This window comes from Erithacus rubecula (genome assembly GCF_903797595.1).
Source record: "Erithacus rubecula genome assembly, chromosome: 22".
In the NCBI taxonomy this organism is placed as follows: Eukaryota; Metazoa; Chordata; class Aves; order Passeriformes; family Muscicapidae; genus Erithacus; species Erithacus rubecula.
Genome location: NC_136674.1, coordinates 5,209,663 through 5,227,568, shown reverse-complemented (window position 1 = coordinate 5,227,568; position 17,906 = coordinate 5,209,663). Strand labels below are relative to the sequence as shown.

At 48.6% G+C, this 17,906-nt stretch overlaps 2 protein-coding genes across 2 annotated transcripts; both read left to right on the top strand.

The window, feature by feature from the left end:
- Window positions 1-6,786: 6,786 nt before the first annotated feature.
- On the top strand, window positions 6,787-12,515 carry CCT6A (chaperonin containing TCP1 subunit 6A). The gene is made up of 14 exons (XM_079324890.1): window positions 6,787-6,961; window positions 7,244-7,307; window positions 7,643-7,777; window positions 8,307-8,480; window positions 8,622-8,725; window positions 9,307-9,417; window positions 9,879-10,038; window positions 10,267-10,349; window positions 10,660-10,756; window positions 10,986-11,133; window positions 11,379-11,512; window positions 11,616-11,718; window positions 11,993-12,065; window positions 12,208-12,515. Exons 1-14 carry the CDS (start codon window positions 6,828-6,830, stop codon window positions 12,278-12,280), a joined length of 1,593 nt encoding a protein of 530 aa, XP_079181016.1. The 5' UTR covers window positions 6,787-6,827; the 3' UTR covers window positions 12,281-12,515.
- A 433-nt stretch (window positions 12,516-12,948) lies between these two features.
- On the top strand, window positions 12,949-17,567 carry SUMF2 (sulfatase modifying factor 2). The gene is made up of 9 exons (XM_079325116.1): window positions 12,949-13,043; window positions 13,898-14,054; window positions 14,677-14,791; window positions 15,243-15,287; window positions 15,505-15,655; window positions 15,919-15,974; window positions 16,332-16,416; window positions 16,860-17,019; window positions 17,351-17,567. Exons 1-9 carry the CDS (start codon window positions 12,995-12,997, stop codon window positions 17,454-17,456), a joined length of 924 nt encoding a protein of 307 aa, XP_079181242.1. The 5' UTR covers window positions 12,949-12,994; the 3' UTR covers window positions 17,457-17,567.
- Window positions 17,568-17,906: the final 339 nt, after the last annotated feature.

Below are 17,906 nucleotides of genomic sequence, written 5' to 3'. Positions count from 1 at the left end.
GCTGAGCTGTGTTTGCAGGGCCACATGCCAGTTGTCCCAGCAGCAGGGCCCTGTGGCAGGGCAGGTGTGACACTGGCGTCACAGCAGCTTGTGCAAAGCCACCATTGCCTCACCTGGGGCTGCACTGCACCCTGCCCAGCGTCAGGCAATGGCAGTGTGGGGACACTGCCCTGTGACGTGACAGCCTGGCAGCTCTGCCTGATGCAGGCTCTGATCTGTCCCACTGCAACCTTATCTCTGTGCTGAGCAAATGTTCACGTTTGTTTCTCCCTCATATCCACATTTCCCATGCTCCTTTCCCTGCTGCATGTTCTTACAGTGAGGGAAGCTGGGCTGGACTCTGATGGACAAATAAATTGTGGAGTCATAGTTGGTGTTAACCCTGTCCTCTCTTTATTCTAAACTATTGCTTGGAATTATTCTTTGAAAATCGTTTCAAGCTGTGGTTTATGTTGTCTAAAAGTGACAAATTGAAAGGAAGAAATTGCAAAAGTCATCAGTAGCACATCAGAGCAAAAAAGAATTGAAGTTGTGCAAAACCCTTCTATGGATAAATCTCAGCTGCAGTCAGGGAAAAGCAATTTTGTATTCCAGTGTGGTCCAGGCCTGTGTAAATGGCAGAGATTAATTATTTCAAAATACAGAGCATGATCGCTTAAAAGTGTAAATGTTTTAATGAGATGGGAAGAAAAATTAAATTCCCACAAATAATGGGTTCTGTTTCCATGTGAAAAACACTGGAATGTGTTGGAATGGAATCTCTGATCTTCCTACCACTGAATTTCAGGTAGGTCATCAATTCCTAGCCTGTAAATCCTCCAAGCAGCAAACATTTCAACAGGTCTGCTATAAAATAGCTGGAAAGAAGAATATGGGGAAGAGAACAACAATGGGCAAAGAAGTGGATAAAGAAGACAAAAGAGTGACAAAGAGAAAGAGGTAGGGTGAAACTTGAGATAAAGATGGAGAAAAAAGGAAATCACAAGGGAAAAGTGGAATTCCTGTGAGATCTCCTTGCCTCCAGACTATGAAGTGTTTCATTAGGATGTTCCAAAAAAAAAAAAAAAATAAAGGAGACATTTTCACAAGAAATAATTCTCTTTCATAACAGACAGGGTGGAGTCACAAACAGAGGAATTATGTAAGAGCACATGGGAAAGGAAAACAACTGAAATCCTCTCTGTTTGCTGTCCCTTCAAAGAAGGGCACTTGCCTCATGGGGAAAAGCTGCACCACCCCTGTATCCACATGTGATGCAAGGGGCAGCAGCAAGTGCTGCTCAGAACTGCAGCTGTCCTGGGCCTGTAAGGTTGTGATGAGATCTCCAACCCCTCATTGTGACTACACCTCCCTTGTTGTCATATTTCAGCTTTCACAAGTGCTGCCACGCTGCTACTTTGCATGGTGATCACATTTATTGCTGTTTAAAATTAAGTGATTCTTAATGAAATAATACCCAGCACTCAGGAATATCCGTGTTTGCAAACAATTTCTGATTTACTTCCCCGTTTAACACTGTACTGAACATTAACAGAAGTTCAATCACATTAAACTGTTTATTTTGCCTTGAAGGGAAACTGCTGCTCAGAGCAAAGGATTTGGAGAAAATAGTTCTTGAAACTTTTTTCAGGACCTTTTCCTCCTACAGCTTCTAAGAACATTCCCAGGAGTGTTTTCATGGTATGAGTTTAAACAAACCACTTAATCCTCATTGTTTCCAATCCTGTGTCTGTAAAATGGGAATAATACAGTGACACAGCTTTTCTGTGCTGAGCTTTCATCCTCAGAATTAGCAACGTTTTGAAAGCTTTAGAGGACAGATGATACATTTAAGCAGATTAGTTATATTTAAGCAAATTGTGTTTGTGTTCTATGTAAGTTTTAGAAGTTCAACCCTTCCACCCATAACTTTCCGTGGTTTGCAGGGTGAGAATAGGGATATTCAATCCTTAATCTCCTGGGTTTTCTTCTCTTTTTTTTCAGGTTTTTGTTAAACCTCCTGGATTTTCTAGTTCATTTTACCTTTTTCTTTAGCCTCCTGCTCAGTTTGTAAAGGCAGTGGCATAAATCTGTCTGCAAGTCGAGAGATGAAGTGCTTGGAGCTCCACACCATTATCTGCACAGCAGTGCCTCACAGCGAACTCGCGAAAAGCAGGTGAAAAAGGGCAGAAGGAACCTGTTGGATGTTGACATCCACCTCCCAACTCTCCAATCCCCTCTCGCCTGTCCTGCCAAAATGCTGCTGCTCCCCCCGTGCCCGATTGCATCATTCATTCACGCCGCTGTTATAAAACAGCGCCGGGCAGCACAGGCACAAGATCCTCCTTATTTGCCCTGCTGGGAAAAAAAAAAAACAAAAAACAAAAAACAAAAAACAAAACCCGCGATGTTATGGATCTGCAAGCCAAACTCCAACCCCTTCGGAGCCGAAAAGCACGATGAGAAGCGGTGACTTACAGCAGTGAGTGGCCGTGCTGCCGCTGGAAGCTCTGCTGTGCCGGGCAGGGAGCGAGCGGCCGAGCCCTTCAGGGACACAAACCCCACGCACGGGCTGCGCTGGACCAGAGCCGCATTTTGGCGCTCAGCCCCTGATAAAGCGCTGAGTCAGGCAGCCCGGGGGGTTTGTTTGAGGTGCTTGCACACATGGGAGCAGAGCAGGGCAGCTGTTCGCTGCCAGCGCAGGCAGCGCGGCTGTGACCGCCCCGCCGCAGGGAGGAGCGTGGGGACGGGCAGGGAGCGGCGGCGCGGGGATGGGGACAGCTCGGGAATGCTGGGCACGGGGGGATCGGGGATGAGCACGGGGAGAGCTCCCATGAGCAGCAATCGGGATTTGTCCTGGCAGAAATCAGAGAAGCAGGGACGCTGTTTTCGGGAGAGAGGAGAGGCTTTGTGGGCTGAGATCACAGTACCACAGAATCACAGAACCACACAATCATACAATCACAGAATGACACAATCACACAATCATACAATCACAGAATCACAGAATCGCAGAACCACAGGATCACAGAATGACAGAATGACACAATCACACAATCATACAATCACAGAATGACACAATCACACAATCATACAATCACAGAATGACAGAATGACACAATCACACAATCACAGAATGACACAATCACACAATCATACGATCACAGAATTGCAGAACCACAGGATCACAGAATGGCAGAATTGCAGAATCACACAATCATAAAATCACAATGACAGAATGACACAATCACACAATCATACAATCACACAATGACAGAATGACACAATCACACAATGACAGAATGACACAATCACACAATCTCCAGGCTGGAAGACACCTCCAAGATCATCGAGTCCAACCCAGCCCCAACACCTCAGCTAAACCCTGGCACCCAGTGCCACATTCAGTCTCTTTTTTAAACACACCCAGGGATGGTGACTACACCAGCTCTCCACCATTCCAGCACTTGATCACTCTTTCAATAAAAAAGGAGCTTCCATGGGCTGGAAAATGGGAGAGTGCCAGCCCAGGAGCCGTGTGGTTCAAGGTCAAGAAAAGCTGATTTAGCTGATTTAGCTGCTTTTGTTCACTTGTGCCAGGAGTCCTGTGACTGCTGCCTGTCTGTTCTGCACTGCTGGGTGCTCCAGACACACTGTGCACGACCTCTTCTGCCACTGTCACCCCTCAAAATTCCATTTATTCATTAAAACCGAGCACCTTTAGTGCCTCTCCTCCCTTCATGTTTTTTTCAGAATTTCTCAGCACACCACCAAGTGTTGACAGGATCATCTCTCAGTAAGTTCTTGAGTCAGGAAAAGATGGGCCCAAGCCCCTGTGCTGCCAAACCTGTGCCAGGGATCAGCAGCCTGGTGCTGTTTGTCAGCTGTATCGTGGCAGGACAGGATGTTGTTCAAAGCAGATTTAGAAATCATTTCTGTGAATAAGGTTAAAGGAAAACCCATCTTGATAAAGATGAAAGAAAATGGCTTTTACTGAGAATCTCAGAGGGGTTTTTGCCAAGATAAGCAGTGCCTGGCTTGACTAAGAGAATTGCTGCTGAATATTTCATGAAGGATATTGCCTTTATTTGGCTTAGTTTAATGGACATGTTGGCTTTAATTTAGTTAAATATTTTGATTCTAACCTGGTACAATCCATTAAACTCACAGGGCAATTTCAGTCTGGTGGGCATTTACCCTTTATTTTTATTACACATAAAAAACAAATACACAGAACAATTCTACAGCTATGACTTAAAAAAAAAGGAAGAAAAGCTTGTCTTGATGGCTGAAAAATGCTGCAAAATGGGATTTTAATGTGAAGATGCTTGTGAGAAATGTTACTATAACCCAAAATAACTATCCTGAGGAATGTGAGCCAGCACAGAAACACAGAGAGCTCTGCCTGGGAACTGTAGGAGGATGCTCAGGAGAGAAAATACAAACTTGACACAAACACAGCACCCAACTCTTGTACATCAATACAGAACCTCCCCATTTGTACAAAAAAACCAGCAGAAATCACCTGCACGGAGGATTAGGATGAGTGAAAATAGCTTTCCCTTTTTTTGCTCTCTTCTCATAAAAAAACCATCTCAAAGCTAATTTTTCCCTTTATTTTCCTGCAGAAATAATTCCTCTCAAAAACCTGACCCACATCACTGCCAGCCCCACACAACACAGGTGTTTTAGGATGGGCAATTCCTGCCTTTCCATAGGCACCAGCAAGGAAAACATAAAATATAAACAAGTCTGCAGGGATAGGTTTGACAAGGCTGCCCTCTGCTGAGAACAGCCCTGAGAGAAACAGGCAAAAAAAAAAAAGAAAAAAAAAAAAAAAAAAGACCAAACAAACCAGAGAAGCAAGAACAACAAAATATTTGACCTGGGAGTTCCAATTCCAGGCCAGAGCTGGGGATCCGGGTTTTAACTGGACATTGCTGTTTGCACAGAAGCCTCTGGGACCAGGTTTGGTGTTTTGTTTTGTTATGGTTTCAGCATCCCAACAAAGTGCAGACAACATTTTAACAGAGTTCCAGAGCCAACATGGAAATGGCAGGTGTGATTCCCTGCATTTTGCAATGTTTAATGTTTATTCCTAAGCATTGCAATCACAAAAGAGAAAGCCCAGCATCAAAATATTTCACAAGCTCAGCTAAACAAAAGGGCTCCAAACTTGTGGGATGTCCAAACACCACCTGAAACATTAAAAAACCAGAATCCCAAGGATATCAGCAGCTGTCCCTTCCAGGGAGACAGACAGGCCACATGTGGGAGTTCTGCTCTCATGCACAGTGTGGCATTTTGCCCAGAAACCTGAGATCCTGACCCAAAGCAGGTGCCAGAGCTGCAGCCAAACCCTGCCAGGCTGCCCTGACACCTGGCACTGGCTCATCCCACCCAGATCCCCTAAAATCCTGTGCAGAAAACTGGACCCAAGAGCAGGCTCAGACCTCACTCCTGGAGGAGGAGTGGAAATATCTCCATTTTCCACTGCTGAAGCAATGCAGGGCTGAATCCAGAGCTCCATGTGCAAAAAGTGGGATGGAGAGGGAGAGATTTCATAGAATTCACATGTTTGGTTGGAATGGAACTCAAAATGCATCTTGTTCCAGCTCCCTGCTATGGGCAGGAACAATTGCCACCATCCCAGGTGGCCTCCAGCTCCATCCAGCCTGGCCTTGGACAGTTCCAGATTCTCTGGGAATCTTCTTTGTGCTGGGGAAGGGTCTCTGCCTTCCCTGGATCAAATACTGACAAAATCCAATGTCCCTGTGGGCAGCACCCTCTGGGCTGCAGAACCCTGGGGGTTCATTCATTCATTCTGGGGATTGTTCATTCTGGGGATTATTCACTCTGGGGGTTATTCATTCTGGGGGTTATTCACTCTGGGGATTATTCATTCTGGGGGTTATTCATTCTGGGGGTTATTCACTCTGGGGGTTATTAATTCTGGGCCTGCCTCATGCAATTGTTGAATTTAGAAGAGGGCTGTGTCACACCTGGTGTTGCCAGGGGGTGTTTGGGGAATAAAGCCTCATGGAGCAATTTGGGATTCCAGCTTGCTGTGCCCACAGCGATGTGAGGGACAGGGCAGCAGCTTCTTCTCAAGCTCCCCTCCAGGGAAAATCACCCTTTCAGAATCCAAAGTTATAAATATTTCAGTGTTTCCAGGAGTGAGGCCTGACAGCCACAGAGGGCAAATGTTTCAGCACCCACCGAGGTTGTCTTGACAAGAATATTTGTGGTTTTATTTTACACAGAAACCTCTGTGTGGCCTTGGGAGGGACCATGCCCATGCTTAGACCCCCTGGGAGGGATTTATTGCAGGAAAGCCCCGGGCAGAGGGTGCACCACATCAGCTTGTGTGTTAGAAGAAAACGAGTTTTGATTAAGAACCATTATTAATCCAGTCCACTTCATTATTAATTCTATCGATCTAATGTGAAATTACCGTGTTTAATTGTTTGTTGTCACGGTTCTGCGGGCTGCTGGGGGTGTTGTTACATAAGGTTCATTAAACACCGACCATCCCCGCCCGTTCAGGGACCCCCGCGCCCGCCCCGCGCCCGCCTCGCGCTCCCCTCACAGCGCGGCCTGAGGGCGGGGCCGGGCGGAGCGACAGGCGCCGCAGCCAATGGGAGCGCGGCTGGCGCGCCAATGAGCCAATGAAAAGCCTGGGTGCCTCAGCGGCGGGATCTCTCGGGATGATTGACAGGAATTACAGCCAATAGAAACGCGGCAGTGTGCCGAGGGGCCAATGGGCCAGCCCGGAGTGTTCTAGAAGGGGCGGGCGGGAGGCGGGGCCGCGCTGCCCCGCCCGGCGCGGCGCAGAGCGGAGCGCAGTCATGGCGGTGAAGGCGCTGAACCCCAAGGCCGAGGTGGCCCGTGCCCAGGCCGCGCTGGCCGTCAACATCAGCGCGGCCCGCGGGCTGCAGGACGTGCTGAGGACCAACCTGGGCCCTAAGGGCACCATGAAGATGTGAGGGACCCCCCGCGCGCCTCGCCGCGGGTGGGGTTGGGGGGAGCACGGCCTGAGGGGAGGCGCGGGGGGCCGGGATGTGCTGAGGGGAGCAGAGGCGGGAGGGGTGAGTGCCGGAGCGATGGAGGGATGGGGAGCGAGCGGCGCGGCCCCGCACGTGTTTTGGGGCCGGGATGGATGGTGGGTGGGTGGATGAATGGGGGGGAAGGAGCGCGGCGGCCCCGCGGCCTCACACGTGCGCTGGGCCCGGGGCGCTGCTCACCCGGCCCGTGCCGCCCCCAGGCTCGTGTCCGGCTCCGGAGACATCAAGCTGACCAAAGATGGCAACGTGCTGCTGCAGGAAATGGTGAGCTGGGGCTGCTCCTCGCGCGGGGGTTTAGGGAGGCATTTCCGAGCGCCTTTAGCTGAGAGGAATTTTCGTCCCCCGCTGCCCCACCCACCCGTATCCATTGAAAGCAAAATGCCTCTTGGGAGGAGGGTAAATAAGTAAGTTTAGGTTAAGGCAATACTGTGAGGAAAATTATGTTAAAAATATAAACATCACCATAAGAATGAGTAAAATCACCATCCGAAGGATTAGCAAACCAATTAGAACATCACCTTCTTTCTTAGCTGATCTCACCTTTTTTTGCTGTACCACTGCAGTGAAACTTAACTGCTCATCTTCTTATTTTTGTCTAGCAAATCCAACACCCCACGGCCTCCTTGATAGCAAAAGTAGCGACAGCACAAGATGACATCACTGGAGATGGCACCACCTCGAACGTCCTCATCATTGGAGAGCTCCTAAAGCAGGCAGATCTTTACATTGCTGAGGTGTGTATGCAGTGTTTCATTTGTAGGTGAATCCCTCAGTGGGTTTTTTTTAAAAAATGTTTAACAGGAGTGGAACATAAATACATTGTTCTGCTTAAAATGAGAAGTTGCAATAAGTTGGGGAAGTTAGAGGAGAGGACTTAAAACTTGTTCAAAATCAAACCCACATATTGTGGATATTGTAGCTTTTAAGGTTTTGTGTGATACTTGCTGTTACTTTGTTTTGTGTGAATCAAAACACTTCTTGAGTGTTAAAAAGGAGCTCCTGCCTGAGGGCAGGTAAACATGGATATTGCACAGCGAACACCCAAGTGTGCTTTGTAGTTCCCTTGGTTTCAGTTCTGTGCTAGATTAATCTGTACTTTTCCTCTGCATTGGAAGGATTTGCATTCCTTTTATATGTATTCAGAAGGACAGAACACCTGGCCTGTGCAGCATGTTCCCTGTGCTTTGCCATCCCATGGGATGTTGAAACCACAGGTTCTCTTTGTGGTAAAAACATTATCCAACGATTCTTCCCTTGCCTTAGGGTTTGCACCCTAGAATAGTAGCAGAAGGATTTGAGATTGCCAAGGAGAAAGCACTTGAGGTTTTGGAGCAGGTCAAAGTGTCCAAGGAGATGGACAGGGAGACCCTCATTGATGTTGCCAGGACATCCCTCCGCACCAAAGTGCACGCTGAGCTTGCTGACATCCTGACAGAGGTGAGTGTCCCTGGCACCTCTGCCTCTTGGTGTGAACAGACCCAGCTCTCAGAGTGCTGGGATTATAATTTGAAGTGGGAAAGATGTGCACTTTGGAGGATTGATGGTTATTTTGGGGTGTTTGCCTCCCCTGTGTTGCAGGCTGTGGTAGATTCTGTCCTGACAGTCAGAAAACCAGGTGAGCCCATTGACCTGTACATGGTGGAGATCATGGAGATGAAGCACAAATCAGAAACAGACACAACGTAAGTCAGGAGCATCCTTGAGCCTCAGTTCAGTGGGGCCCTGAGCTTTGAGGAGCCTGGGGGGTTGGGTTTCTCTTTAGGGTGTCCTAAAGCTACCACTGGAAGAGCTGAAATACAGATTTCAGCCATAAATACCTTGGCAGAAGTTTCTCAGTCACTGAACTTGACTCCTTGATGAAATTATCAAATAGCAAAGAGCAACACTGGCTTAGCAATGTTGGATAAATACTCTTTTTTCTTAGTGTCTGTGGCTTGATGATGCTTTAGGTTGGCATCTGTTAAATGCAAAGCAGCATTTGATACATGGAAACTGGGTTTCCATTTCCCTCAGTGCATGGATGAATTCTGCACCAGCTTTCTTCAGTAGTTGATGCAGTCAGACACCATGCCAGAGCAAATTCCTTTTTTTCCACTGTGCCTGGTGTGCTTTTGATGGGAATGGGCATGCCCTTGGAAGGGGAATACATCATCCTTGTTCACTGCCAACACCAGGCAGTTTGGGTTGGACCAGCTCTATTCTCTGCATTCCATGAAATCCTTTTTGTGTCCACTGACACCCAGAATGGTTTTTAATCTTGCAGGCTGATCAGGGGGCTGGTCCTGGATCATGGAGCTCGCCACCCTGACATGAAGAAAAGAGTGGAAGATGCTTTTGTTCTTACCTGCAATGTGTCTCTGGAGTATGAGAAAACGTGAGTGCACAGCAAATGCTCCTAAGGACTTGTATTTAAAGTGTGCTTAAATAGCAGCCAAGACTGTGATGGTGAAAGGTGATGCCCCTCCTGCAGCCCTCTTGGGAAAGGTGATAGGTGAAAAATTCTCTGAAAGGCAGAGCTTCACAGTGGTCTTTATTCTGTTGTGTGATCACAGAAAGGTTGAAAGTCCTTCCTCTTGGGTATAATTTGATATTCTAGAGCAAACACATTAATACATTTCTCAGTTCTCTCAGCTTCAAGTCTGCCTTATTTTGTGAAGTGGAAAAGCTCTGAACTAAAGAGCAGGAGCAGCAGTGTGGGTTGGGAGGGACTGGTTTGGTTTGGGTTGATTTATTTGGAATGTTACTGAAAGGCTCATTCCTTATGCTCAAGTTTATTTCTATAACAGAGAGGAAGTTTTCTCACTGCTTTTTTGTGGGTTTTTTTTTCCCCTTCAGAGAGGTGAGCTCTGGATTCTTCTACAAAAGTGCTGAGGAGAGGGAGAAGTTGGTGAAAGCAGAAAGAAAGTTCATTGAAGACAGAGTCAACAAAATCATAGAGTTGAAAAAAAAAGTCTGTGGTGACTCAGACAAAGGATTTGTTGTGATCAACCAGAAGGTGAGATGAAGAGAATAACTAAAAATTATTTAACATGCTGGCTTCCTTGTATGATTCACTGGTACAGTTATTGAGCCAGAATTAGCTAAATTTAGGCTGATACTTGTGAATAACAGGTACAGTTCCTACCTGAGATCTTCTTTGAGCCTTGAGGAAGAATTTATTAGTGTCAGAGTGAGAGAAGGTGTTATTAGCTTTGTCCTTATGATGGTCACTTTCTGTTTGCAGGGAATTGACCCCTTTTCCTTGGATGCCCTTGCCAAAGCAGGAATAGTTGCTTTGAGGAGAGCTAAAAGGAGGAACATGGAAAGGTCAGTTTTGGGGAGAGGAGAGGATACAATAACCTTTTCCAAACTGAGACAGTGAGTCAAGTGTGGCTTAAATCCATCTTTAAAGACTTCACTAAAAATGCCACTTTGATTTGTGCAGCTCTTCTGCATTCTTTAAATGCAGATACTGACAGAGGAGCCTTAATTCTACAAGTTATTTTTTAAAGAGCTCTTCTGTGAATAAAACCAAACTGTTCCAAGTCTAGGATCTGCATGCTGAAATGCTGCACTTACAGTCAGTGGCTTTGGGTTTTATTGAAGATAAAGCTGAGTTGTGTCTCTTCTCTGTCAGACTGACCCTGGCCTGTGGTGGCACTGCCATGAACTCTGTGGAGGATCTCACTCCTGACTGCCTGGGACATGCAGGGCTTGTCTATGAGTACACCCTGGTGAGTGTTGGAAGAGTAAAGCTGGAGTGTTGAAATAAAATACTTCAAATCAACTTGGCTTTGAACATCCTGGATGGATAATCATGGACTGAGAAAACTAAAAGTTCTGCTGCTTCTCATCCAAGTGCTGTCAGTGCAGAACTGAGCCTGAAAACATCCAGTTCATGAATTTGTGAGCACATTGCTGAGGCAGGTGGCTGAGAGGCAAACATGGCTCTGTTTCCCACAGGGAGAGGAGAAGTACACCTTCATTGAGAAGTGTGAGAACCCCCGCTCGGTGACCCTGCTCATCAGGGGCCCCAACAAGCACACGCTCACCCAGATCAAGGATGCAGTGAGGGATGGGCTGAGGGCTGTCAAAAATGCCATTGAGGATGGTGAGTCCCTTTCCTGGTCATTGTGGTAAAGACCTGGGGAAACTCATCCCAGAATTAGGGAATGGTGTATCAGCTCCTTTGGTTCCTGCTCCAGTGCAAGCCCGAGCTCAGTGTGAGTGATTTTATAGTTCTGTGGTGATACCTGTGTAAGTACTCACCTGTTCAGGTGCAGGATATGGAGGGAAGGGATGAAACTGCACTAAAATTGAGCTGTTGTACCTGAAACAAGTGCTTTTCCCTTGCAGGATGTGTGGTGCCAGGAGCAGGGGCACTGGAGGTGGCAGTAGCCAATGCCCTTGTGAAACACAAACCCAGCGTGAAAGGAAGAGCCCAGCTCGGAGTTCAGGCTTTTGCTGATGCTCTGCTCATCATTCCTAAGGTAAAAGGAGTTCCTGAGTGATAAAGTGCCTTTGAAGCACTCACAGACTCACTGCTTTTTGTGTAATCAGCCAAATGAAGCCAATCCTTCTGTTCTGTGGCAGGTGCTTGCTCAGAACTCGGGCTATGATCCCCAGGAGACACTGGTGAAGGTCCAGGCAGAGCACGTGGAGTCGGGGCAGCTCACTGGGGTTGATCTCAACACTGGTAAGGACTCCCTCAGCCACAGGCTCATGCTCCACTGAGAGCCTGCCTCAGCTCTGAGGAACAAAGGGTCTGAATGCACAGTTTTCCTTCTATTGAGAAAAAGCTGCACAGAAGCCTTGCAGTCAGGCTGCTGTAGTTGGGTGTGTTCTGATTTGAGTTTTCAGAGGATAAAGCACATGGTAACACTGTTGGGTGCTGTGAGTGATACAGATGGCAGCCAGCAGAAAGGCTCTGTGTGCACTGGTTATTTAAAGCTGCCTCACTTCTCTTGCAGGGGAGCCAATGGTGGCTGCAGCAGCTGGAATCTGGGATAATTACAATGTCAAAAAGCAGCTGCTTCATTCATGGTAAGGCTGGCAGTACTTCTGACATTACTCTGTATGTGTTTAAGTGATGTAAAACTGGGAGCCCATGTACTGGAAGATGTCTTGGAACACTAAAGTGAATCTGAATTTGGCAATTGTAACAAGATTTCTTTCTTGTTTCCAGCACAGTGATTGCCAGCAACATTCTCCTGGTGGATGAAATCATGAGAGCTGGGATGTCCTCTCTGAAGGGCTGAGCTGGAGCTGCTCCCTGTGGAATTTTTCCAAGGAATCCACCCCAGGGCCCTGTCCTGGCTGTGGTGAATGTCCCACTCTGCCATGAGGGGCAGCCCCTTTGGGAACACAGCCACTCAAAATCTCAGCAACTTAATCAAAGATTTGGCTCTAAAAAGGAGTTATTTATTTTTGATTTCACTGAACTGTGGCTGCAGTTGCTTTCCATTTTTACCCAATAAACTGTTCTGTTCTGTGCTTTGGGTGTCTGTTCTTTAACCTTCACTCCCTCTAGAACATTCTGCAGTGGGGGGCTGCATTCCTGCTGTTGGGAATTGTGTGAAATTACTGCTCAAGAGTCTACTCTGGGAACAGGGTGGGATCAATCCTGAAAAAAAGACTTGATTAGTGCAATCACTCAAGTTTTGTACTTGCTTGTGAATAAAACAGTTCACTGGCTGCAGAATGGTTTGATGCCCTCTGGAATGCTTTCCCCTAAACCCAGCGGTGCTTTGTGTTAATAGGAATCTCCTCGCTGTGTCACCTTAAACGAAACCTTAAAAAGCCCCTCCAAAGCCCAAAACGCCTCCCGTGTGGGGCAGGGTCGCGGGTGGCCCCGGTGCGTGGCAGTTTGAACCGGGCAGTGACACAAATCCCCTTCCTACAGAGCGATGCCCCGGAAGCGCTCCCGGCTCCCGCAGCACCTCCGGGTCGGGTCCGGCTGCTCCGGGACGGGCATGGAGCCGGCGGCGGGGCTGCTGCTGCTGCTGTGCTGCGGGGCGCTGGGTGAGAGACTCAAAATCCTCCGGCAGGGATCTCTCCTTTCCTGAGAGCCCCCAGAATCCCTCCGGCAGGGATCGCTCCTTTCCTGAGACCCCCCAGAATCCTCCCGGCAGGGATCGCCCCCTTCCCTGAGCCCCCAAAATCCCCCGGCAGGGATCGCTCCTTTCCCTGAGAGCCCCAAAATCCTCCGGCAGGGATCGCTCCTTTCCTGAGACCCCCAAAATCCCCCCGGCAGGGATCTCTCCCTTCCCTGAGCCCCCAAAATCCCCCGGCAGGGATCGCTCCTTTCCTGAGAGCCCCAAAATCCTCCGGCAGGGATCGCTCCTTTCCTGAGAGCCCCAAAATCCCCCGGCAGGGATCGCCCCCTTCCCTGAGAGCCCCAAAATCCCCCCGGCAGGGATCGCCCCCTTCCCTGAGAGCCCCAGAATCCCCCCGGCAGGGATCGCTCCTTTCCTGAGAGCCCCAAAATCCCCCGGCAGGGATCTCTCCCTTCCCTGAGCCCCCAAAATCCCCCTGGCAGGGATCGCTCCTTTCCTGAGAGCCCCAAAATCCCCCGGCAGGGATCGCCCCCTTCCCTGAGAGACCCAAAATCCCCCGGCAGGGATCGCTCCTTTCCTGAGAGCCCCAAAATCCCCCTGGCAGGGATCTCTCCCTTCCCTGAGAACCCCAAAATCCCCCGGCAGGGATCTCTCCCTTCCCTGAGAGCCCCAAAATCCCCCCAGCAGGGATCTCTCCCTCCCCAAAACGCAGCTTTGAGCTGTACTCACTCAGCCCTCCCGGCACTCTCGCACATCCCGCCGGCCGCTGCCTCGCTGCTGTTTAACAATGGAATTTGTGCTGAATTTGTCCCTTCGCAGCGCTGGCAGGCGATGCGAGCATGGTGCAGCTGCCCGGAGGCACCTTCCGGATGGGATCCGGCTCCCTGCGGAGGAGCGGCGAGGAGGGACCCGCCAGGGAGGTGACACTGAAGCCGTTTGCTCTGGACAAGCACCCGGTGACAAACAGGGACTTCAGGTGAGCCTGTGGCAGGGACAGGGGCAGGTGTGGGGCCGGGTGTTCTGCGCTGGTTCCAAGCCAATCCTTGGGTGCTCGTTGGGGAAAAACGTGTTTGTCAATAGGAAATCAGCCCCACAGCTGCAAGCTGAACCATCTTGGCGGTGTAGATTGCAAACATACTTTTATTTCCTTTTTTCCTTATCCCCCCTTTTCTTTCCTCTTTTTCCTTCTCTTTTTCATCTCCTCCTCCTCTTCCTCCTTTTCCTTTTTTTCTCCTCCTCTCTTTTTCCTTTTTCTTCTCCTCCCCCTTTCCCTTTCCTCTCCCTATTCTTTCCCTCTCTTCTTCCACTTTTCTTCCCACCTTCTTCTCCTCTTCGACTAACAGCAGCCACAGTTTTTATTGGCTTTTAAGGGATTTTTTCTCTCTGAGTGAAGGCTGAGTTTACCAGCACAGGTAACATAAAATCTGTGCAAAGATCCACACTGGACTGTTACATGTGTTAAATCTAAATCAAACCATCTGGAGCTGGGGGGTCTGTAAGTTTTGTACCTTTTGTCTTGCACTGAACTCATTGCATGAGCAGACTTTTGAGGCAGAGTTTGAAGAACTCTTACCCAGAGCATGTTGTATTTATTCCAGGGAGTTTGTTAGAGAAAAGAAATACAAAACAGAAGCAGAAACATTTGGCTGGAGCTTTGTCTTTGAGGATTTAGTATCTGAAGATCTGAAAAAAAAAGTCACCCAAAAACTGGAGGTAAATCTGAATCCTGTGATGAGTTTGGTGTTGCTTTTCCACTGAGGAGCAGCTGCCTCTTTGCAGAGCCTAGCTGTTCTCTGAAGTTTTTCTTTAGTCTGGGGTTGTTTTGCTTTTGAACCTCAGCAGGATTGAGCTGGGGTTGGTTCATGTGCTCCTCTGTTTCCTTGCTCTGTGAGCTGTCAGTCTGGACTCCAGGGAGCTGGGAGGAAGTAAAATGTATTTCAAAGTACTTAATAATCCAACTTTAAAATAGAAAAACTGAACAGCATGAGCCTCTTGATCTATTTTCACTTGTAAAAGCAGATGACTCTGCTCTGTGGGAAAGCAGCATCCAAAATGTGTGTGATAACTGCAGCATTTCCCAGACTAACACACCCTGCTGTGGGGTGGTGTCACTGGTCCAGGTGTCACCAGCTCACCTTCAAACTGGTGTCATTTCTTTCCCCAGTCAGCCCCGTGGTGGCTGCCCATTGAGAAGGCATTTTGGAGACAGGTGAGTAAAATCCTCATATAATAATATCCTGGTGTAGTAAAATCCTGGTGTGGTGACTCATCCCCACGCTGAGAGTTTGTGTGTTGTGTGTATTGAACCTTATTGACCAAAAACAGGTGAAAAAACCATTTTGCATCCTTTCATTTCTTCTACCCCTTATTCCCTTTGTAATAAAAATGCTATAAAATGAATTGCAATCTGCTTAAATCCCTGGCAGCCCTCAGGCCCTGGCTCCAGCATCAAGGACAGGCTGGATTACCCAGTGCTGCACGTGAGCTGGAATGATGCTCAGGCTTTCTGTGCCTGGAAGGGGAAGCGGCTCCCGTCGGAGGAGGAGTGGGAATTTGCTGCCAGGGGAGGACTGGAGCGTACGTAGCACAAGCTCTGAGCTTTTCCCAAACCAGGCATGGAGTGGTGATAGATCCACCAGATCCAAACCTCCCTCCACGGATGTTTTTAGATGGTAATCTGGAGGAGCTGTGAACCACCTCTTTTAGGCTGAGAGTGTAGTAATATTAATAATTAACAAAATAAATGAATAAAATTTCAGTATGCCAAGCTGAGCAGAAAAGGACAATCCTAAAAGCCTGGAGTGACCTAGAACTAACAAGTGTCTTTTCCTCCTTGGCAGAAAGGATGTATCCTTGGGGAAACAAGTTCCAGCCAAACCGTACAAACCTGTGGCAGGTAAGATCCTAAAAATCATCTATAAATCATCCCATGTGCTCTGGGCTCTCCTCAGGGTGGGGTTTCCCTCAGCCACTGAGTGAGGGTGTCTGGGAAACACTGTGGGTACTGAAACTGAGCTCGTGGGGTTGTAAAGTATCCTCAGAGGGAGCAGGCTCAGCCCATCTTCCCTGGGAAACCAGGATTTCCCTGCTTCTAACAATTTGAAGAGGGAACTTGGGACAACTTCAGGTTGATCTCTCTTGACCAGCATGAATTGACACCAGAGAGTGATTTGCCTGTTTGAAGCGTGGCACAGGCCTGTGAGGAGCAGGATTTGGGGTGGCTCTTTGCTGGGAGTGATCTCTGTTCCCCCAGGGTGCCTTCCCTCGGGGGGACACGGCTGAGGACGGCTACCACGGCGTCTCCCCGGTGACAGCCTTCCCTGCCCAGAACAGCTACGGTACACAGCACCCTCAGCCTGCCTGGGGATGGCACCTGCTGCCTCACTTCATGCTCATGGTCAAATCCTGCAGCAGGGAGGAGTTCAGAGGGGTGGGATCTGGAGTAGAGTAAGTGAGCCCAGGAAAAGCATCGGTGGTTGGTGCTGGAGTTGGCTGAGGTGCACCTGCTGCACTTCAGGCACCAAACCACCTCCTTTTAAAGTGGGTTGTTTTACAACTCAGTGGGATGTAACAAAAATCCCAAGGGTATTGTTTGGCTGTCATGTTCTCATGCACATGGGAAATGAGGACACATTGAAGTTTGAAATACAGTGAGGAATTTCTTCAGCCTCACTAAAACCACACTCTTGAACGATGCTTTGAATGTTGTTCCCCCTCCCATACACCTAATTTACAGCTCTTGCACAACTGCTCTCCTAATTCTGGCACAAAACCATCTCAGGGCTCTATGACCTGCTGGGAAACACCTGGGAATGGACAGCATCAGAATTCCTGACTCCAGGAAGGGCACCCAGGGCTCAGAACATGCAGGTGCTGAGAGGAGCCTCGTGGATTGACACTGCAGATGGCTCTGCAAACCACAGAGCTCGTGTCACCACCAGGTAGGTCTGGCCAAAGCCCAGCTGCTGCTGCACAAGGGTTTTCTCTGGGTTGGTCTTTTTTTTTTTTTTTTTGAGAAGCAGGTGGCAGAGCACACAAATATGGCTATAAATCCACTCCTAAACACTTCTGAAATCATGTGTTTTCCAGCAGGTATTAATAATTAAATGTTTTTCTTTGAGTAATTCAGGGGAAGTGGAAAATGTTTCCAGGCTGTTCCAGCAGGTCACACTGGGGTTGTAAGCAGCAGCTTAGTGTTGTGAGTGTTGTAACATATTAGGGATATGTGTAACTAGGAAGGATCTGTAATTTGGGGTCTGTTTCTCCCTGCAGGATGGGGAACACAGCAGACTCTGCCTCTGACAATCTCAGCTTCCGCTGCGCTGCCGACATCCCGCCCGTGGCAGCCTGGAACAGCCAGAGCAAACCCGAGCTCTGAGCCACCAGGAACACCTCAGACCTTTTCTCCTGTGGAGATGAACAGTAACCCCCAGCTGTCACTGCCATTAAACCCCAGTTGTTTTTCAAATTAAAAATAATTTCAACCTTTTCAGTGCTGGCGTGTCTGGGTGGGAGCAGTGACTGGGATGGCAGGAAGGGGGGTTTGTCCTTAAGGTCATTTTGGTGTGGGGAATCCTGCAGCTCTCCTGTGTAGAGCAGAGGGGTGCATGTGTGGGACTGGGCCAGAGCTGCTCTGACCTGCAGCCCCAGCAAGTGGACACCCACAGCCCCCTGTGACCATCAGTGTGGGGCTGCCAGGGGAATAGTGATGGGGGCACATCCCTGGAAGGGGGAGTCATGATCAGTCCCCACTCCCTTGGGAAGTCCCAGCTTTGGAGCAGGTGCTGAGCCTTCCCAGAAGTAAAACAAGGCACCTTCATTGGCATTT